The 18,148-nt window shown below is 35.9% G+C and overlaps 2 protein-coding genes across 2 annotated transcripts in view; both read right to left on the bottom strand.

Moving 5' to 3' along the window:
* Window positions 1-14,994, bottom strand: part of LOC140144876 (nitric oxide synthase, inducible-like) — a 42,109-nt gene extending 27,115 nt beyond the window's left edge. Inside the window, exons 1-2 of the mRNA XM_072166680.1 lie at window positions 14,733-14,994; window positions 3,761-3,933 (exon numbers count right to left, since the gene is read on the bottom strand). Of these exons, the coding sequence (XP_072022781.1) occupies window positions 3,761-3,933; window positions 14,733-14,912 (353 nt within the window). The 5' untranslated portion in view covers window positions 14,913-14,994. The remainder of the gene's footprint in view (window positions 1-3,760; window positions 3,934-14,732) is intronic.
* Window positions 14,995-17,884: 2,890 nt separating this feature from the next.
* The window catches only part of LOC140144867 (glutathione hydrolase 1 proenzyme-like), a 26,767-nt gene continuing 26,503 nt past the window's right edge, over window positions 17,885-18,148 (bottom strand). The window contains exon 15 of the mRNA XM_072166672.1: window positions 17,885-18,148. This exon is cut by the window's right edge and continues 1,677 nt beyond it. The gene's annotated coding sequence lies outside the window, so the exon portion shown is untranslated.

Here is an 18,148-nt window from a genome sequence, read left to right as displayed (position 1 = left end):
TTTTTTTTTTTTTTTTTTTTTTTGTTTTTTTGTTGTTTTTTTCAAAATGAAGGCGTACCTTTTAGTGTGTTCAATTTTGTTTGAAAAGTTTGAAATGTTTTTAAAATGGACAATTTTTTTAAATAAAATTACTTTTTAAATAAAGGTGCCCACCAGTAAATTATTTTGCCCAGCCAGCAAATTCAAAATGCCCTGTAAATAATTTTGCTTGAAAATATTCAGCACCATATAATACCATACAAAATTGAAGTTAGGTTACAACTTAGAGCAGGAATAAATATCAAAGAGTAGGAAGCTAAAATTATCTTTTGAGCAATTTCCACACAAAACCTGAACGCATTCATGGAGGCCATAAGAATCGAGTTAGAATCTTGATCTGAAATAAATTCACTTTACTGTAAGTCAATTAGAGTCATGGGAAAATTTCGTTGTCTAAATATTGAAAGCGGCCTTAACAGAAGGTTTCACCAGGGCTGTTCATTACAATATGCAACAACAATATTATTGATAAAGCTGAAAGTGAAGAGGTGTTATCTGTTCAGACTCCCTACCAGTCCCTGGTTCATGTTTTATTATTATTGTGCAAAGCAGAAAATAATGTATAAACGAATTGGAAATAGTTTTCTGTGTCCTATAAGTGTGAATGGTGACAACATTTTGTTTGATACAATATCGGTAATGACGGAGGGCATATCAGTTCCCCTTGACTGGGGTTGTTTTGTTATCAACGAATCTAAAATTTAGACAGTTAAACTTTGCCAAAAGCAAAAAAAAAATGTTTTTGTATTTTTATCCAGAGCAGAATAATTACTAGTATTGGGAAGCATTGGTCTACATTAGGCTTATTAATTTACTAATAAACGGCACCATTGTGTTTGATACAATTTTAGTGAATGACGGAGGGCATCCCAGCAAACACAAAAACGTTTTAAAAACGTTTTAAATAAGTTATATTTTGGCTTTTGGTTAAGGTAAAAACGTTTTAATAACATTAAAATGTCGGGTTATATAAAAGTCATGATAACGTTTTAAAACGTTTTGTATGAAAACACACTACAACAATATTTTTAAATGTTTTCAAAAAATGTTATTGTAAACTATTTTTGCAAACATTTTTGCCAAATATTGTGTCAATACTAAAATAACATTATGTTAATATATTTCAACCCAGCAAACACAGAAATGTTCTTAAAATTTTTTTTTTTTTCAAAACCTTTTAATAACATTTAAATTTCGGGTTATATAAAGGTCATGAAATCGATTTTAAAACGTTATTGAAAATATTTTGGAACGTTATTAAAACGCTTTTATACCCTTTATATAACCCGACATTTAAACGTTTTCTGTAAAACATTTTTGTTTGCTGAGCAGTAGATTATCAAAAAAGTTTTTTAAGGTTATGAAAACGTTTTATACTCTTAATATACCCTTTATATAACCCGACATTTAAACGTTTTCTGACAACCTTTTATAACCTTTTGCGAATGATGTTGAAAACGTTTTGTGTTTGCAGGGATATCAGGTTCCCTTGAAATGGCATTGTTTTGTTATGAGTATAATCTAAACAATTAAACTTATCTAAAGTCTGCACAAAAAGTAACTCAGCTGTTATAAATACGCCTATAGATTCAGATCTAATAATTGTTTTCACAATATTTCAACATAGAGAGAAGCATGATTTATTTACGCGCATTTTGATACCCCATTCGTCAAATGTCGTTCAATATTAACAACACAGTAGTGCTTTTACAGAAAAATACCCGAATTTAAAAGTTGCCAGCACTGTAAACACGTAAAACTCGGCATTATAAATAAATTGGGGTATTTTTTCTTTCAAAACACTGCTGTATTGTCAATATTGAACGACATTTGACGAATATGGTATCAAAATGCGCGTAAATAAATCATGCTTCTCTCTATGTTAAAATATTGTGAAAACAATTATTAGTTCTGAATCTATAGGCGTATTTATAACAGCTGAGTTACTTTTTGTGCAGACTTTATAAAGCATGAACTGGTTTCGTATATTCTGGTCCGTCCGAGCAGAACCAATTCGGCCTATACTATACTAGTGTTTATTTTGTTTTTTAAACTATTGGTCGGATCAATCCTGCTGGTCCGAGCCGTGGCTACGCGCCTGACTTTCACGTTTTTGTATTTATATAATTACTTTCAATTTCCGTGAGTCATAACCTAAAAGGCAGAGAATAATAAACAATGGTCTTTTGAGTTGAGTGTAATGGTATTTGACTTTAATTATACCAATTTGTCCCAATTCTTGTTGAGCAACTCAAGTGTGTCCGCGCACACCAATTACCTGTCAAACTGTCCAACAAATGAATATGAACTAATCAATTATCGGCAGACACTTATACACTTGATTTAGCATAATACGGTCATATACGCTCACTCAAACATGTCTTCCAAAGTAAAGAAGCAGTATCTACAAATATATCACAAAACAGACACTGTTTTCTTAATTGGGGTACAGGTGTTTTTGAATCTGCCTACAGCCAAAGTATCAGATAGCATTATGTAAACTTGGGAGGTATGTACAGTGCGCAAAAGAATTAAGGTACCAGTTATGTTCACCCCTGTATCCTAAACATACAATACATGCCAAATTTGTTTTTAGAAAATAATACCTGTACTCTGTAGCCCTGATTTAAGACCTCATTTATTGAAATTGGTTGAGAATTAAAGTTGCACTTTTATGTTCTAATCAATGAAAGCACAACGCTAGTTTTAACGTGCTAATTAATGGAAGACGCGGTGCTAGTCCTCTTGTTAGAAACCATTTGTGTACAAATCAATAGGGCATGCAATGGACCGAACTTCAACTTTAGAATTGGCATGTTCCTTGGCTTTGTTAGATCGCGTGTCTGTATTTCTTGAACGATGTCTTAAATTCGAGCTAAAGGCTGCAGCTATTCGCTGTCGAAGTTATGTAATAATCGGATTAACTACCATAGCATTAGATGAATACAATCTTTGAATAGGTCGCCCTGCAAGCACGATGCACTCATCACGTGTGTATGTCTGCAATCATAATTTGAATACAATACCGCTCTTTTCAATGATAGTAATCTTACAGCTGCGAGTGATTAGCATTACTTTCACATCTATGGTGCAATGAATAGGCAACGCGAGAATGTTGTAGTGCGGGGCGATATATTCAAAATTTGTATTCATCTATTTCTATGATAATTAATCCTGTTACATCATCTCTTCGACAGCGAATTGGCTGCTGATTCCAATTATGACATATTTGTGTTTGTGTAGGATATACATGGGTTAACATAACTGGTACCTTAATTGTTTTGCGCACTGTATTATTGAACCAGTCTGGTTTTGACGATAAAGTGTAGTTTCTTAGCGCAAACAACATAATACTGTGTTTTGATACATATAGGTAATTATTGTGAATCAGTCTGCTAAAGTAATAGATTTTGAGGGTCAATTCAAGGGCAAGAGTTGTCCAACTACCTGCTACTCATATTTAACGTAAAATTAACGGATAATTTAAATTATTAAAACAGCCATTTTTCACCAAAAATAATCATTTACTACTATACTATTTAGATTCTTAAATACGGGAGATTCACATAAATTGAATGGTGTTACGTAAAATTTACGGCAAAATTTACGGGAAATCCTTTAGAGTGTAGGATATTTATCAGTTTAACGTATTGATAGATCTTAAGATCTACGCATTGTGTTTTTACTCAATAATGGAAGGTTAGATTTTGGCTTTACTTACTGCTTAATAGACTCATAGTATTGTTGTAGGAAATCTGTTGCCTGCGCGAGTATTTCTTCTTTTGATCGTTTGCCCGTCTCGGCTGTCAGGTATCCAGGTATTGGTGGTCGCATTACAGACGCAAGACATGCTGAATTCTTGATAGATGGTTTTGCAGTGCTTGGTGTCTTCGCCTAAATGGATCACACAGACACACAAACACACAAATAAACTCAATGATTAGAGATTAATAAATTTGTTGTACAAAAATACCATGTCCTTAATTTTTGTTGAATCAATCAATATTTACGTTTCTGATTCCTTGAACTATATGGTATATTTTACCAACGTTTAAGCGGAAAAAGCGGAAAAACTCAACCACACTATAGCCAGCACAGCCAAATACTATTGTTATGCATACTCAAGGTGGAGTCGCTACTATAGCCTGTCTCGTCGCCAGTGTACGGACACAACACTCTTCTACACGTGTGTATACGCTCCGTGGAATTAGGTAGGTGCGCGCGATTCAAATCTGCCACTATTAAAATCTAAATGGCGTAACTCTCACTTTGAGATGAGACCCACGTAAAATATATTTTGTCCTATAGGGCTATCGGTGCCCTAAGAGGTACCGATGACACTTTCTCTCGAACTTTTTTTTAATTTAAATGAAAAACAATAACACTGTGCAAAATTGTATATGTTAATTATTATGCTTGATACAATGTATTACATCTGCTGTGAACTTTTATTTTTATTCTATTGTTCAGACACAACTAAGAAACACCTTGTATCTCTAATATCATCAACAATAAAAACTAAGAATTGTCAAGATATCAAAACGTTCTTCTCATTTTTATATTTAATTACCACCAACTATACATTTATTTTTATATGCCAACTATTAAAATGCCATGAGAATACTAGTATTTGATTCCTGATTCTTCAAGTCTGTTTCCATGTCCACAACGCATCTAATCTCCTCTCTGGACGAGACGCATCCCTTTTTAAAGGGATTTTTATTATTCTAAAATTATTTTCTGGGAGAACTTGGTCCGTGGTCATGTTTGGGGTGAACCGCTTAGGGATATGAGACAGTTCGCTTATGAAATGTTCCCAACTCTACATGGCACTGACATTTTGAACTCAACGCAACGAGTCACATGGATTAACTCAATAATGATATAAAATTGGATCGATTGAGCCCATAGTTATTGGTCCAGCTATGAGTTTTAAAATATTGGGGGAGACGTAGTCAGCTACCTTCGACTATATTGATAAATACGTATTAATAAATACGCACGTGACCCATGGGTGACCAATTGACCACTATACAGAAAAGGATAGGAACTCTTTAGAAAAACATCATCAATAGCAAAATTATTACCATTGAGGGATTATCAACCATTATGTTATCAAAAACAACATTTTGAAAGTACTGGCCGGGAAAAAAATATTTGTCGACGGAAACGTTTACAATATAATTACAAAGTTGAACACAATTTTGCTGCACAGTCTCGTGTTGTTTACCGCCTTTTCATTCAAATGTACAGGAAGACCACCCGCTGTGTGGTCACTTCGAGACTTACTGTCTACAAGCTGTTATGGCAGCGCGGGATGGTCACGTGCGTGTTTATAAAAAACGTATTATCCATGCTCTTTCCTGGTTACATATATAATACTGAGCAGTGAACCAACAGTCAGTGACCCAGTGTGTACTTTCACAGAGCAGTATGACTAGGTAAAATAAATCAAGAAGAAATTGACTCGACTACCAGTATTGTGCAATGATCAGCTGTAATTCAGTTCCTATTTAAATGTTGACCCTTCACTTTTAAAAAATCTAAATCCATTTAATTAAAAGGCTTAAACCTAAATACGAGCAAATATATCTATGTATTACATCGTCTGGTAAGAATATGAATACCTATACATTGCTGAGAAGTGCACATGACACCATTGTACTAAAACATAATCAGCCAAATCCCAACAGTATCGTCCGCACAATGGTTTTTTATTGTTTCGATATCGTCAAGCCCTACTGTTTCAGAAACTGGTGGGTTCCACCTCAGCACCCTTGATACCCTAGATGACAGCCAAAATGACTGCCATCACATATAAATAGCCATATATCATGTATATAAGCAGGTCATGTCAACATATTCATATCTGCCCTTAATGGCCTTATATTAAGTTTTCAGTTACATTGAAATCAGATATAACCGCCAAAACGGCAGCCCCATATATAAATAGCTATGTATCAGCTATCTAAGCAGGTATGGTGATCATGTTAGTGCATAGGTTTTAGGGTCCAAAAAGTTCATATTTGTCCTTATCTAAATCACTGAAGTCTTTATTCACATTAGAATCCAAGAGGCTGTCACGAATTGCTACATCGGAGTATCCTTAAGAGCTGTAATAATGATATAAACGGCTTTGATTATGTTGAAGGGGATAATGTGGTCACTTAGCAGTATGCTTCGGCTATATTTATAAATACGTTTTAACCATGCATTGACCACTATACAGAAAAGGATAGGAATTCTGTAGATAAACATCATAACATTTAAGTATTAATTGAATAGCAAAATTTATACACATGGCGGGATTCCGAATTTGTAACATTATGTTATCAAAAACAACATTTTGAAAGTATTTGACGACGGAAAAAATATTCAACGATGGAAACGTTTACAATATAATCACAAAGTTGAACAAAATAGACAATTTTGCTGCACAGTAGTCAAATGTTGTTTCGCCTTTGCATTCAAATGTACATGGTGCAGTCATGTCTACAGTAGAATTCACCATGACCTTTGCAGGACTTAAACCCCATTAAAAGCTATTAAACCAAGATAACACTCATTGAAACCAGCTCAACTATGTTACATCAGATCTTCTCTGGTTAAATCCACACTACACATGTTTCTGTTTTACCTGTGCAATAAGCAATGAGCTGGTATTATAGTTTCAGTTGGGTGAACGATTATAAAGCAAACGCAAGGTAACAATACTGGGTGGGCCTTTGTTTACGAAATGAGACAATAGTCTCCATATTGTTAACCAGCATTCTTGAAAATGAGAAACATAATGGTTGCAGACTTAACACGGTTTGGAAATAATTTCCTCATATTTTTTGGTGTTATCTGTCGTTTACATATCCTTCCTAAAACACCAAAGTGCGAATATTTCCAAACACCTAAATTAGCTAAAAATTTAGGACATGTTACAAAACTATATTTTCTAGAATTTCAGAGAGAACTTTAAATATTGGCCGGTTATTTTTCACACAGTGACGTTAACTAGGCAATGCCCTATTACCTATAACATACACTAAAACACCAAAGTGCTAATATTTCCAAACACCTAAATTAGCTAAATATTTAGGACTTATTACAAAACTATATTTTCTAGAATTTCAGAGAGTACTTATATTGACGTTAACTAGGCAATGCTCATATACCTATAACATGCACTGTTTGTAGAGGTCACGCGTCAATGGTGAAAGTACTGTGTATTATGTATAGGAAAATGGACAGTAACTGCAGTATGATAGGAAGACCATTCGCTATGAGAGGGTCACTTCGAGACTTACTGTATACGAGCTGTATGGCAGCACGGAGGTGGTCACGTGCGCATTTATAAAAACGTATTTATAAAATAGCCGAAGTATACTGCTTAGGTTCATCATCATCTTCCTCCTGATCACAAGATTATTTGTCTTCTGTTTTAACAATGGCAAAACGTAATGCAGTGACAAAACATGATGCAAAACCAGTTTAGCAGTTGAACATCTACACAAAACATGATGCAAAACCAGTTTAGCAGTTGAACATCTACACAAAACATGATGCAAAACCAGTTTAGCAGTTGAACATCTACACAACGTATCATCCTGAGTATTTCTGAAGGAGGTACTGACCCGGGGGGCAGGGGCGTAGGCAGCTTTCTTGGTCAGGAGGGGCAAAGTAAAATTTCGGGGGCACAGATGACAAAAAATTACAGTTGCATCATACAATACATTACCGGTTTTATTTTGCACTATTTTCGTCCCGATTTTCGTCCATGATTGGGATGAAAAGGGCTTTATTGTGACAATGTGCGCGCGCAGCGCCCAAAAATGTTATATTTTACACTATTTTGGCCCATGATCGGTGTGTATTTTGGTAGGAAAGGGGCTTCTTGCCCCTTTTCTTTTCCTTTGCCCTCCAGATTTTCTCTTTTTTTTTTTTTGTCAGAGGGGCACTTTTTTCTTTCATTTTTTGTCAGGGGGGGCACTCTGCCCCCTTGCCACCCCACTGGCTACGCTACTGCCGGGGGGTTACTCCCATTGTGGTCTGTACACCATCCGCGATAATCAACTTTTGAAAAGCTCCCTAAACAAGGATTTAATCCTTGGCTAAAACTATACCATAAACAGGTAACACACGCCTGTTTTCACACCCTAAACAGGGATTTTATTACTTGCATCAAATTTCATACCCTAAATTTCATTTCCGCGTATTAGCGAATGCAATTTTGCTACCCTTTTTTCCAATTTTTCTACGCACGAAAAACTACCCATTTTACACGTTTTTATTATCACAGATGATGTGCAGGCCACATTGGGAGTGACTCCCTAGGGGTACTAGTAGTTAGGGGAAAAAGTTCAATTTGGTGACCACTCTCTGGCTAGTAAGGTTTGACGATTGATTCGACTTCTATGGAACATTTAGACAAAAATAGCCACCATGTCCCTCGCGAAAATCCCGTCATTTTTCGGTAGAGGCCAAAATCCAAAATGGCCGCCGCCACCATTTTGAAAATTTAAGTTTTGAACCAGAGCACCTATAATCATGCACAAAGACACTTTTTCGGATATGTCGAGTACAAGGATTCCGATTCTGACATTAGTTTGACATTACGGCATCATTTTCACCCAGAAATCCAAGATGGTGGCCGGCACCATCTTGAAATATTTAGTTTTTCCCTAACTATAGTTAAACATTATCTGGTTATGTCACAGCTGTCAGTGACTTGTTTAGTGTGTCTGATGTGCTTGCATGTCCCACAAATATATTGTGCGATCCGATTCCAGCAACAGCTTTCATTTTGGAATTTTTAAGCAACTTAATTATGAAATTGATTAATATTTTTCAAACCTGATTTTTTGTCATATTTTTATGTTTATATACACATGTCCCAACTTACATCTATAATGGAATGAGTCAAAGTCTCGTCTCATAGTATGGTTGAGTTGCCATAAAGAAACGTAAATGTAATTGTCGACATCTTCAGACATTACAAATCCCCAATAGAACTTCACATAATGGCCGAGTGAGTCATCTGGGTTTCTTTCACTTTATTTTATCTTAATGAAGAGAAACCTTCCCTGGCAGTTTTATTATTATTAATAATAATTATTATTTCAGCACTAAAGAATTGCAAAAATAAAATTTGATGAAAATGGTACATTTTGGTTTTAATGCCCGTACCAAACATGATCACTTAATAAACACTACAACGCATTGTATTGTTTATCAATATCTTAATCCAATTCTTGTTTTGATAATGTATCGCTGTACCACGGTTGTTAGATAGCATGTAAAACTACGTCATTTTTAAGAAAAGGTGAACACTGATAGCGTTATTTATCTGAAATCGTGTTTTCATATTTACAAGGGGTAGACTCTGGTTTAATGCCAGTAAAACATCAGAAAAAAATCAAAAACGTTTTATCATGAAATGTTAGGAATAAATTATATTATTTGGCTAAATTGAATATAAGTTATTTCTAAATAGCGCCCTCAGTTTGGACACAAATTACAGTTGATAGAGTAAACAAATACCACAAAAAGCAGAAAAAGTTGAATAAGTTGAAAAAGAAACGAGAATCTGTGTTAAAAGAGCTGGAAATATATGTACATATGTGACGTGTCATGTCAAAAGGAGACACTTTTGGGCAGGTTATCAATTTTGAGATTTTTACATATCTTAAATATAGAGATATTTTGCTCCACAACGCCGTTTGCCCCATGAAATCGGACATTCCTAAGCGAAGATATTGGGTTCGTAAGTTATGGTATTATAAAATTGGAAATTGAGATATTGGCCTTTAAAAATATTATTGACAATGTTGAGAGTAGGAATTACCTTGAAAAATGTCTCAAAAATACAAGATACCAGTTATATTCCGGTCTGAAACGATCAGATAATATTTTAAACATCAATAACATCACAAATACGCAACAAACCCAAATTGTGAAAAAATCACCCCAGCTATTTCTCCATTTATGATCCTGCCAAAAGTATCTCCTTTTGATATGACACGTCACATATTAGTGTGATGGTTGTTGTTATTGTCCAGGTCTAGAATTGAACATTATATAATGTGTTGTTAGAAAATTTAATAAATGATCACATCAAACAACCGTGCTGTCGTGCTTTGTCCGAATTTAAATTAATCTTGTCACAATAATCACCAATCAAGCCCAACACATGCCACGTAATAATGATTCATTATTATTTGGGGGTCACAAGGGTAAAAAAGTGATTTTTAACATCAGTGTAAATCCCTTTAAGTATTTAAAAAGTGTTTACGTTTGTTTTTAGATATGTCTGATGTGCTCTCGTGTCCCACAAAAAATACTTTACAAACGTTGCTGCCGGAGCCCTAAAGATATCCAAATATAAAAGAGTTACCACCAGTACCATGAGTACAGTTCTTTCAGCGACACCCTATGGAAATCAGAAATTGCGTCACGGTGGTATATTGTAATTATGTATTATGCCTCAATTGCAAGCATAATTCATTTCACGCCTGCATAATTAACCACAAATCGTATTACTATAATTCCTGAAATTGTATTCATATCAAAATACCATTTGTTATTGACTTTTTTTTTCTTTTTTTAATCTTTCTTCCCTTTTGCAGATCACATATACCAGACATCTCATACATCGTTTGTGCACGTTCCAGCATGAACACAAGTCAATATGAGACCAAAATCAAATAACAAGGTAATGTATTACACTTTAAAGCTATAATGTACGATATTATACTGGATACAGATCTATAGTCCGAAGTGTCAATAGTCCGAAATTTCAAACCCAAATCTAATCCTCTCTAACTCTAACTTTCCGTAACCATGGTAACCCTAACCTAATCATATCCCTAACACTAATGCTAACCCTATCCATAACCTTATTCCTAAAAAATAATATCAACATAAAATACCATAACCTTAACGTTAGCCCTTTTCGAACCAATGACCATGATCCCTTAAAGGTGAACCTCATTGAAAATAAAGTTATATATCAATGGAAAGCTTATGATGTCAGGATATTAAAAATGATTTTTCCGATTTTTTGATGGCCAATAAAGCTGAAAAATTAAAAAATGATTGAATTTTTGGTCTTTTTCAAGGCGCCCAAAAGCACCCAAATCAATCGTCTATGACCTTAGAATGCTCGTGACGTAAGCTCAGGGTTCGCAGTCACGTGATCTTACTCGGAAACGTGTAAACAAGACTTGCTTCCTGTACTTTGCAAGCTGCCCGGCAAGTCTGATTTTCACAATAAAGCTTGAAATTAGAGGAATCTTCAAGTTGCTGGTTCCTTCTATATATATTAGAAATAATAGAATTATTGTCAACACATAAATTTTCCGTAAATTTTTGACAAAATTAGTCATAACTGGCTGGGTATAACTGGGTAATTGAGTTTGAATTTCGCGCTGGGATCAATCCCATGCGCAAATGATTGCTGCTACCGATGTCATTGACTGAATAAACATGATCGAATAACAAATTAAATACTTGTTTGTGACATTCCCTATATATTCTTGATTCATTGTAAAATGTCTGATTAAAAAAATATCGTCTTGCAGTAATCCAAAAATTAATAAAAAACCGCCGATTGCATCAAATCCAGCCCATATAAAGGTTTTCATATTTAGCGTATTGCGGTAATTACATTCTTTCCACACAATCGCGATTGAAAGAAACAGATACTCGGGCAGATACTTTATTTTAAAATAAATACAATTTAGGCTTAGTAGACCGTTATTTGATGGAATTCTGAAATCTGAATAAAATTAAAATATTGTCACTTGTGTCATGATTCTTTAATGATAGTACAATCAGTGTATGGTACTGAAAAAGTGAAACATTCATGTTTTATGGATTACCGAACACGATGCGTAAATTGCTGCTGAAGTGCAGGGACGGATATGCACAAACACAGCGACTCGCTTCGGGGCTTCGTCCTCTGTGTTTCATGGGGTGTTTCAGCAAATTTGATCAATCGTTCCCTTATATTTGGAACATTTACAGGAATAAATTTTGCTGATGAAGTAGCAATAAGTTGGAAATATCAGAATGTGAATATCAAATTGGTCATTTTGTCTGCAAGTACAGTACAGTCGCAGATACCAAACACTCGGCGTAGTGAGACTCAGTCAGTCACTGAGCTCATCCTGTATGTATCTATATACGAGTTCGCCTATCATACATGACCGGTTGTAAAGCTAAGAAATAATTAAAAAATCCTGTACATGTACCTTATTCTATTCCTTCATTTTCTCATTGTGATAAGTTCATCTCAACTTGGTGTGACGATCTGAACTGGTAGCACTAGCAGTTATTTTTTTGTAATCTGTTTTCATTCCGGTTCTTCGGCGAATCTTCGCTCTTCGTGCTTTACTGTAATATTCCCTATGCATATCGTGGATGGCTTGGCCTATCCCAAATCACCCCGGCCAGCACTTCCCCATTTTTAAATCCACACACTTTATTCAGGAACTTCATTCTTAATTTGATCATGATATTTCCTTCATATTATTCTTATTTTATTGAAGATATTTTTCATGTAAAGTAAGTTGACAATGACTGAATTCGTGCATTGGCCCGATGAATGCCACAGTAATACACGGACATTGTGTTTACAATCAAACCCGGAAGTAACTGTGTGTCCCTGGGCTGACGTCATCAACGAAAACGCCCAATTTGAACGATTTCGTTTTGTAATTTAGGGGGGGGGTGCCAAAATCCAATCTTTGCATGGAGATTATGTCTAGCCTGGTACGCTATGCAAATAAAAAATATTCTTTTCTGCTTCCTGACATCATAAGCTTTCCATTGATATATAACTTTATTTTCAATGAGGTTCACCTTTAAAAATACGAAGCTTTGTGCCAAACCAGATCAAAGGCCTTCTTAAAGTCGATGAAGTTATGAGTATTTATTAGTTTTGTTGTTGTTTGTATTTTTTTTGTTTTTTTTTTGTTGCTTTTTTCCTGATGATCGTAATATATTTCTCGCCTATACTGTATAGCAAACGGTAAGGCAAGGGTTCATCTTTCTTTTAGCGACTCGGGGCCAGACACCTCCGTGAATAATGTTGTGTATGTGTTTACCGACAAACGAGGACATTTCATATTTAACCCGTGGACCACTCTGCAAAGGGGACCGTCCTCTGTTCCGGAGATCTGCAAACGACCACAATTGCATGTATAATGCATTTAGGAGATACGCTCTCTATTGTGCATTAAATATACCGTCCGCAGTTGCTGGGTAAAAATGCATCTCATGCACATACACAGAAAAACGTCCACGGTTTGTCGATTGAATGCGGATCAGACGTCCGCGTTTGCATAGTCCTAAACTGTGTCCACGTTTGGGGGCGAACACCCGTAGGGGTGTGTGGGGGTGTATGTGTGGAGATGGGGTGGATCCCAGTGGCATAATTCCTATGCGCTCTGGAGGCCACGCCCTTGGGCTAAGGGGGCATTCGATACGATAATAGTATATACTTAATTATAGGAAAGAAGTGCAAACCTTTACCCACCATGCATAGAATTACTCTTCATTTGGATGCCCCTTCGACCGAAATTCAAATTGATTATAGTGGTATTTATGCACATTTTTGCTCGCCCGTGGGCAATTGTTTTAGGAAGAGGGGGTATTTTGTATTATTGCCCCCGGCGCCACTACAAATAACTACGTCACTGTATCTAGTGACGAATCTTTAAATGTAAAGACATTCGAGAAGATGAAATAAAAATTACATTGAAACGTGAAATAAATTTGATCTGAAACACTATTTGTAAGTTATTCGGTAGGTCTATAGCTTTCAATAGGCCTACCTAAATTGATTTGCTCTGGACCATGCACACCCTTGATCAGGGGCACCCGATCTACTTTCGGCCCGGCTCACCCTGGCCCAAAGTTACGCCACTGGTGGATCCGCTACTCCTCCTGCACAACGAGCCTGTTCATCTTCCCGGCATAAGCCGGTACCAGTTTAAACACCTGAGTGGAGCGACACAATAGAGTTCAAGAGCCTTGCCTAAGGGCACCAAACGATTACAACACAACCGGGGTCGATTATGTGCGAGAGCCCGTACTGGTAAAGAGTGTCAGGTCATGAACATATATAATGTAAAAATGTTATGTTATCAAGCTAAAAAGAACAATATTTATATTTAAGGGTAGACGAGGTGTTGTTGGTCGCAGCAACCAAAAAAATCAATTTTCATTTATCTAGATCAATATATTATTGAAAAATAACACTTTGATGTTTTGCAAAAGTTCATTCTACAAATCATATACTTTGAAAACTTACTTAATTTATTGTTGTTAATGAGTTATGCACATTTTACAAAAGTGTTGTTGTTTCTGCCCTCTTTATAACTCAAGAACCACAGGACCTACAAAATATACATGTGATATTTGAATTCTTCTACACGCTCGCTATGAATTGAGCAATGCAATTTTTTGCTAAAGCTCACTACCATTCGCAAGATGCTGTGAACTACATTTTTTTGGTTGCTTCGACCAACAATACATCGTATTACCTTAAAACAAATACATATAATAAAAATAATTTCATATATATCTTCAAATTTTTAGGTAGGCAAAACATTTTTGGTATGTCGAGAAGGCTTGGAAGCAAGCAATTTTAACATGGCCTCTCTAGCCGCAACATGAAACTTACAAAAAAGTAACATACTTACAGTGATTCCTGCTTTAGTTTGTCGTGTGTGCAATTGATCCGCATATATCTTCCCTGTTGTATGGTTACACAGCTGTACACGAGTTGCATTACTACCCGATTCATCTGGTTTAACTCCGTGGTCTCCTGTGATCTCACTATCTATCTGATCCGTTTGAGTAGACGTTTCTAACATCTCCATATCGATGCGAAAATTACAAAACTACACCAATGGAAGATAGCTTACTGTACACTAAAATGTACCGTGTATAAGTTTTGGTATATGAAATATTTTCAGCACTAACTTGTATAATAATGGAGAATTCCGTGTTCATTGAAGCGTACTGTGCGCACGTGCAAAACGCTTATCCACTATAAATATATTGTCGGTTATGACCACTGACAATATTGATTATGAACTTGAAAATATTATGAGACCGTCACAAATTCTGCTTTGTGACAGATATTTAAAATCTTTCGTATCTGGAATATTCAGCATGCCTGAAAGGCACAGACGGAATTAATGCAGGTTTTGTCCAATTTGCATGGCAATTATATTCTATAGTGTTACTAGGCCTAAATGGTATTTCTGGGGAAAATTCACTCTTTTTCACTTCTTTATTTATAAATTCCTGTTATACATATTATTGGTCTAAATTTGGGTTGTTTCTGGACATACTTAGTCTTTCAACTGTCTATACTATAAGCACAAACGTAAATTATATTTGAATTCCGGGTAGACGTCAACACTGCTCCCCTCCCCACACACACACACCCCCACACATCAAGTTGGAGAATGTACCACACTATTTAATGCAATAGGAGCCTTTTGAGGGCAGTGTTGAGGTCAGCCCAGAATTCAAATATAATGTCAATCTGTGCTTAATTAACATAAACAGTAGCAGACTTTGCAGCCTATCCAGAAACAAGCCAAACTATAGAAGTATTTAATTACGACAGAAAGGTAAAAAGTATAAACAACACATATCGGTTATGAATAAGTCGCACCTAACTCGCCCCATGTGATTGAGGTTACCACATAAAGGTGTAGCGAATCTTATTTGTTGAAGAGATTAAAAACGACCTTCGAGGTTGAGGTTCAAAAATCCATCTCTCACCCAAAGCCCCGCAATTGAGGTCATCACATATAGGTGTCGTTAAAGGGCATATATTGATCGGAAAACGTCATATCATTGGCAAGCTAATATTATGAGGACAATGAAAATGACTCCTTCCGAAAAAACCAACTGTAAGCGTTGAGTTCCTTCGAACGAGACAGATTTGACCTAGAGAAAAACTGTGATGTCATGAAATGAAGTGCGCCAGCTTTGAGAGAATGGACTGTCATCACTCTCAATGCACAGAACGTATACTGTTTTTGTTATCAGAAAAAAACCTCTGAATCAGGTATTACATATTTAATGGTTTTTACACATATGGATAAAATCAGGCCGCTTCTTTATTATATATTAGTAAATTGTGATATTACAATTCATATGTATATTAACATGATGAGAAATATTTGGACTAAAGAATAAAAAAAAATATTTTAGATCAATATGTTACCGTAAGAGTTTCCACCTCGGTACACCGGAGCACACATTTTCGTCCAAGTGCTCTCAAGGAAGCAGTTAATTATCTCCACACAGTCTTTGATTACACTACACGATTAAGTGCATATCATTTTAAAAGCTGTGGAGCTTCTAGCTGAAAAAAATGGGCCTCTTTGACTGGTTTTGTCGAAACCTCAAGTGTTCCCTTCATCCAATCAGATTGGTTTTTTTATATCAAACGAAAGCTAACACTTCCCCCTAAAAACACTTTTCGCCACTAGGTCAACTATAACGCAATTAAATGTTATAGCATGGCGAATGTGGTAAATCTGGTGAAAAGTACCCATTCAAGCACATTTGTTGACCAAAATGTAGGTTTTAAAAGTCAAAACCTCAAGTGGTCCTTACAATATTTTTCAAATTTTATGTGACAGTCATTAAATGAAAAATCACACTTATATTGTCCATAATTATACTAGCGTCAGTAGAATGAGCAATGGACAGTTCTCATTGTAAATCTTGTGCAAAAAGTTACTATTTTCGCCTGTTTTGTCATACGGTTGTAAATTCAATGAACTATGACTTTGCTAAAGAGCGCTTGGGGCTCATGTGTTATGTACTACTCGTGAAGTTTATAGTGTCCTCTTCATTTACTTACGTCATCAGCCCGCTGCCTTGAAAATCAATTTCGCTTCGAACGGGGCGAAGACCCGTACGAGCCCGCATTTTACCAACACAATTTCTCTTTTTTCAGGAGAAATGCGAATAAAAAAATTGCTAATGTAATAATTATTCTCTTCGAATGGAGTTAAACTTGTAGATATGCCCTTTAATGTAGCGAATCTTATTTGTTGAAGAGATTAAAAATGACCGTAGAGGTTCAAAAATCCATCTCTCACCCAAAGCCCCGCAATGTGAAGCGCTCAGCATTTTGTCGTTACCTTGTCACCCAAAGAGTGCCGCCTTTGAAATTAGGTAGCATGTATAAGACTGATACTTTCAAAGTACGGGGCTTTCGGTGAGAGAACAATGGCAGCGATTTCTACCAGAGCTGCAAGATTTACTCCCTTATAATACACATGTGACCTGCTTCCACGAATTTGTAGTTTCTAGACATACTGTCTGCTGAGTTAATAATAATCTTTGTTTGCCGCACACCTGTACATACAGGAACAAGAACAGTCTGTGTAGCTGTGGTTAGAGCATTCGCCGTACAAGCAAAATGTCTGGGGTTAAAAGTCCCCGCACAGGCAGTAAGCCAATCAAATTTAAAATCACCCACCACTAATTGTAAATGAAACCTTTTAATCACCATTCATTTCAGAAAAGTATAGTAAAGAACATATTTCCCCAAAAGGCCAAGTTGTGGAACAGTGCCTAATTTGCATAAATCCAAAATGGCCGCTTATGAAGGGGTGAAATTTCAAATTTGGTCAATTAATGTTAAAACCCATACCAATGTATTCCACTTGTTATAAGGATTAAGAAAAAGTATAGTTTGACCTATCTCTGATATAAATTTCTTGAGTTATGGGGGAAAGGTCGAATGTCAAAATTTGATTCCACAGGGGATAAAATTGAAAAACGCTCCATATGCATGCGCGTATTTTGTGGAGGTTTAAATCCTCCGGGTACCTGTCATTACCATTAATAACTACATGGTACACAAGTATGTGGCCTACCCCGCCTTTGTGTTGTGTAATTGCATGAACGCGTCAATAAGTGCTTGAACGCGTCTCGTATTTGCTTGCGGTTAAATTTGATTGATAAACAAGTATGATTGACAGTGTGAGTGTTAGGGACTTTGCCCATTTAAAATCCCGTTTAAAATCAAAAGTCCATAGTCTATTTTTAACCTGGAATTTCGCGATTAATAAACTGGCAG

The sequence above is a fragment of the Amphiura filiformis genome, chromosome 2 (genome assembly GCF_039555335.1).
Source record: "Amphiura filiformis chromosome 2, Afil_fr2py, whole genome shotgun sequence".
Classification (NCBI taxonomy): domain Eukaryota; kingdom Metazoa; phylum Echinodermata; class Ophiuroidea; order Amphilepidida; family Amphiuridae; genus Amphiura; species Amphiura filiformis.
This window is presented reverse-complemented; position numbering and strand designations above follow the sequence as displayed.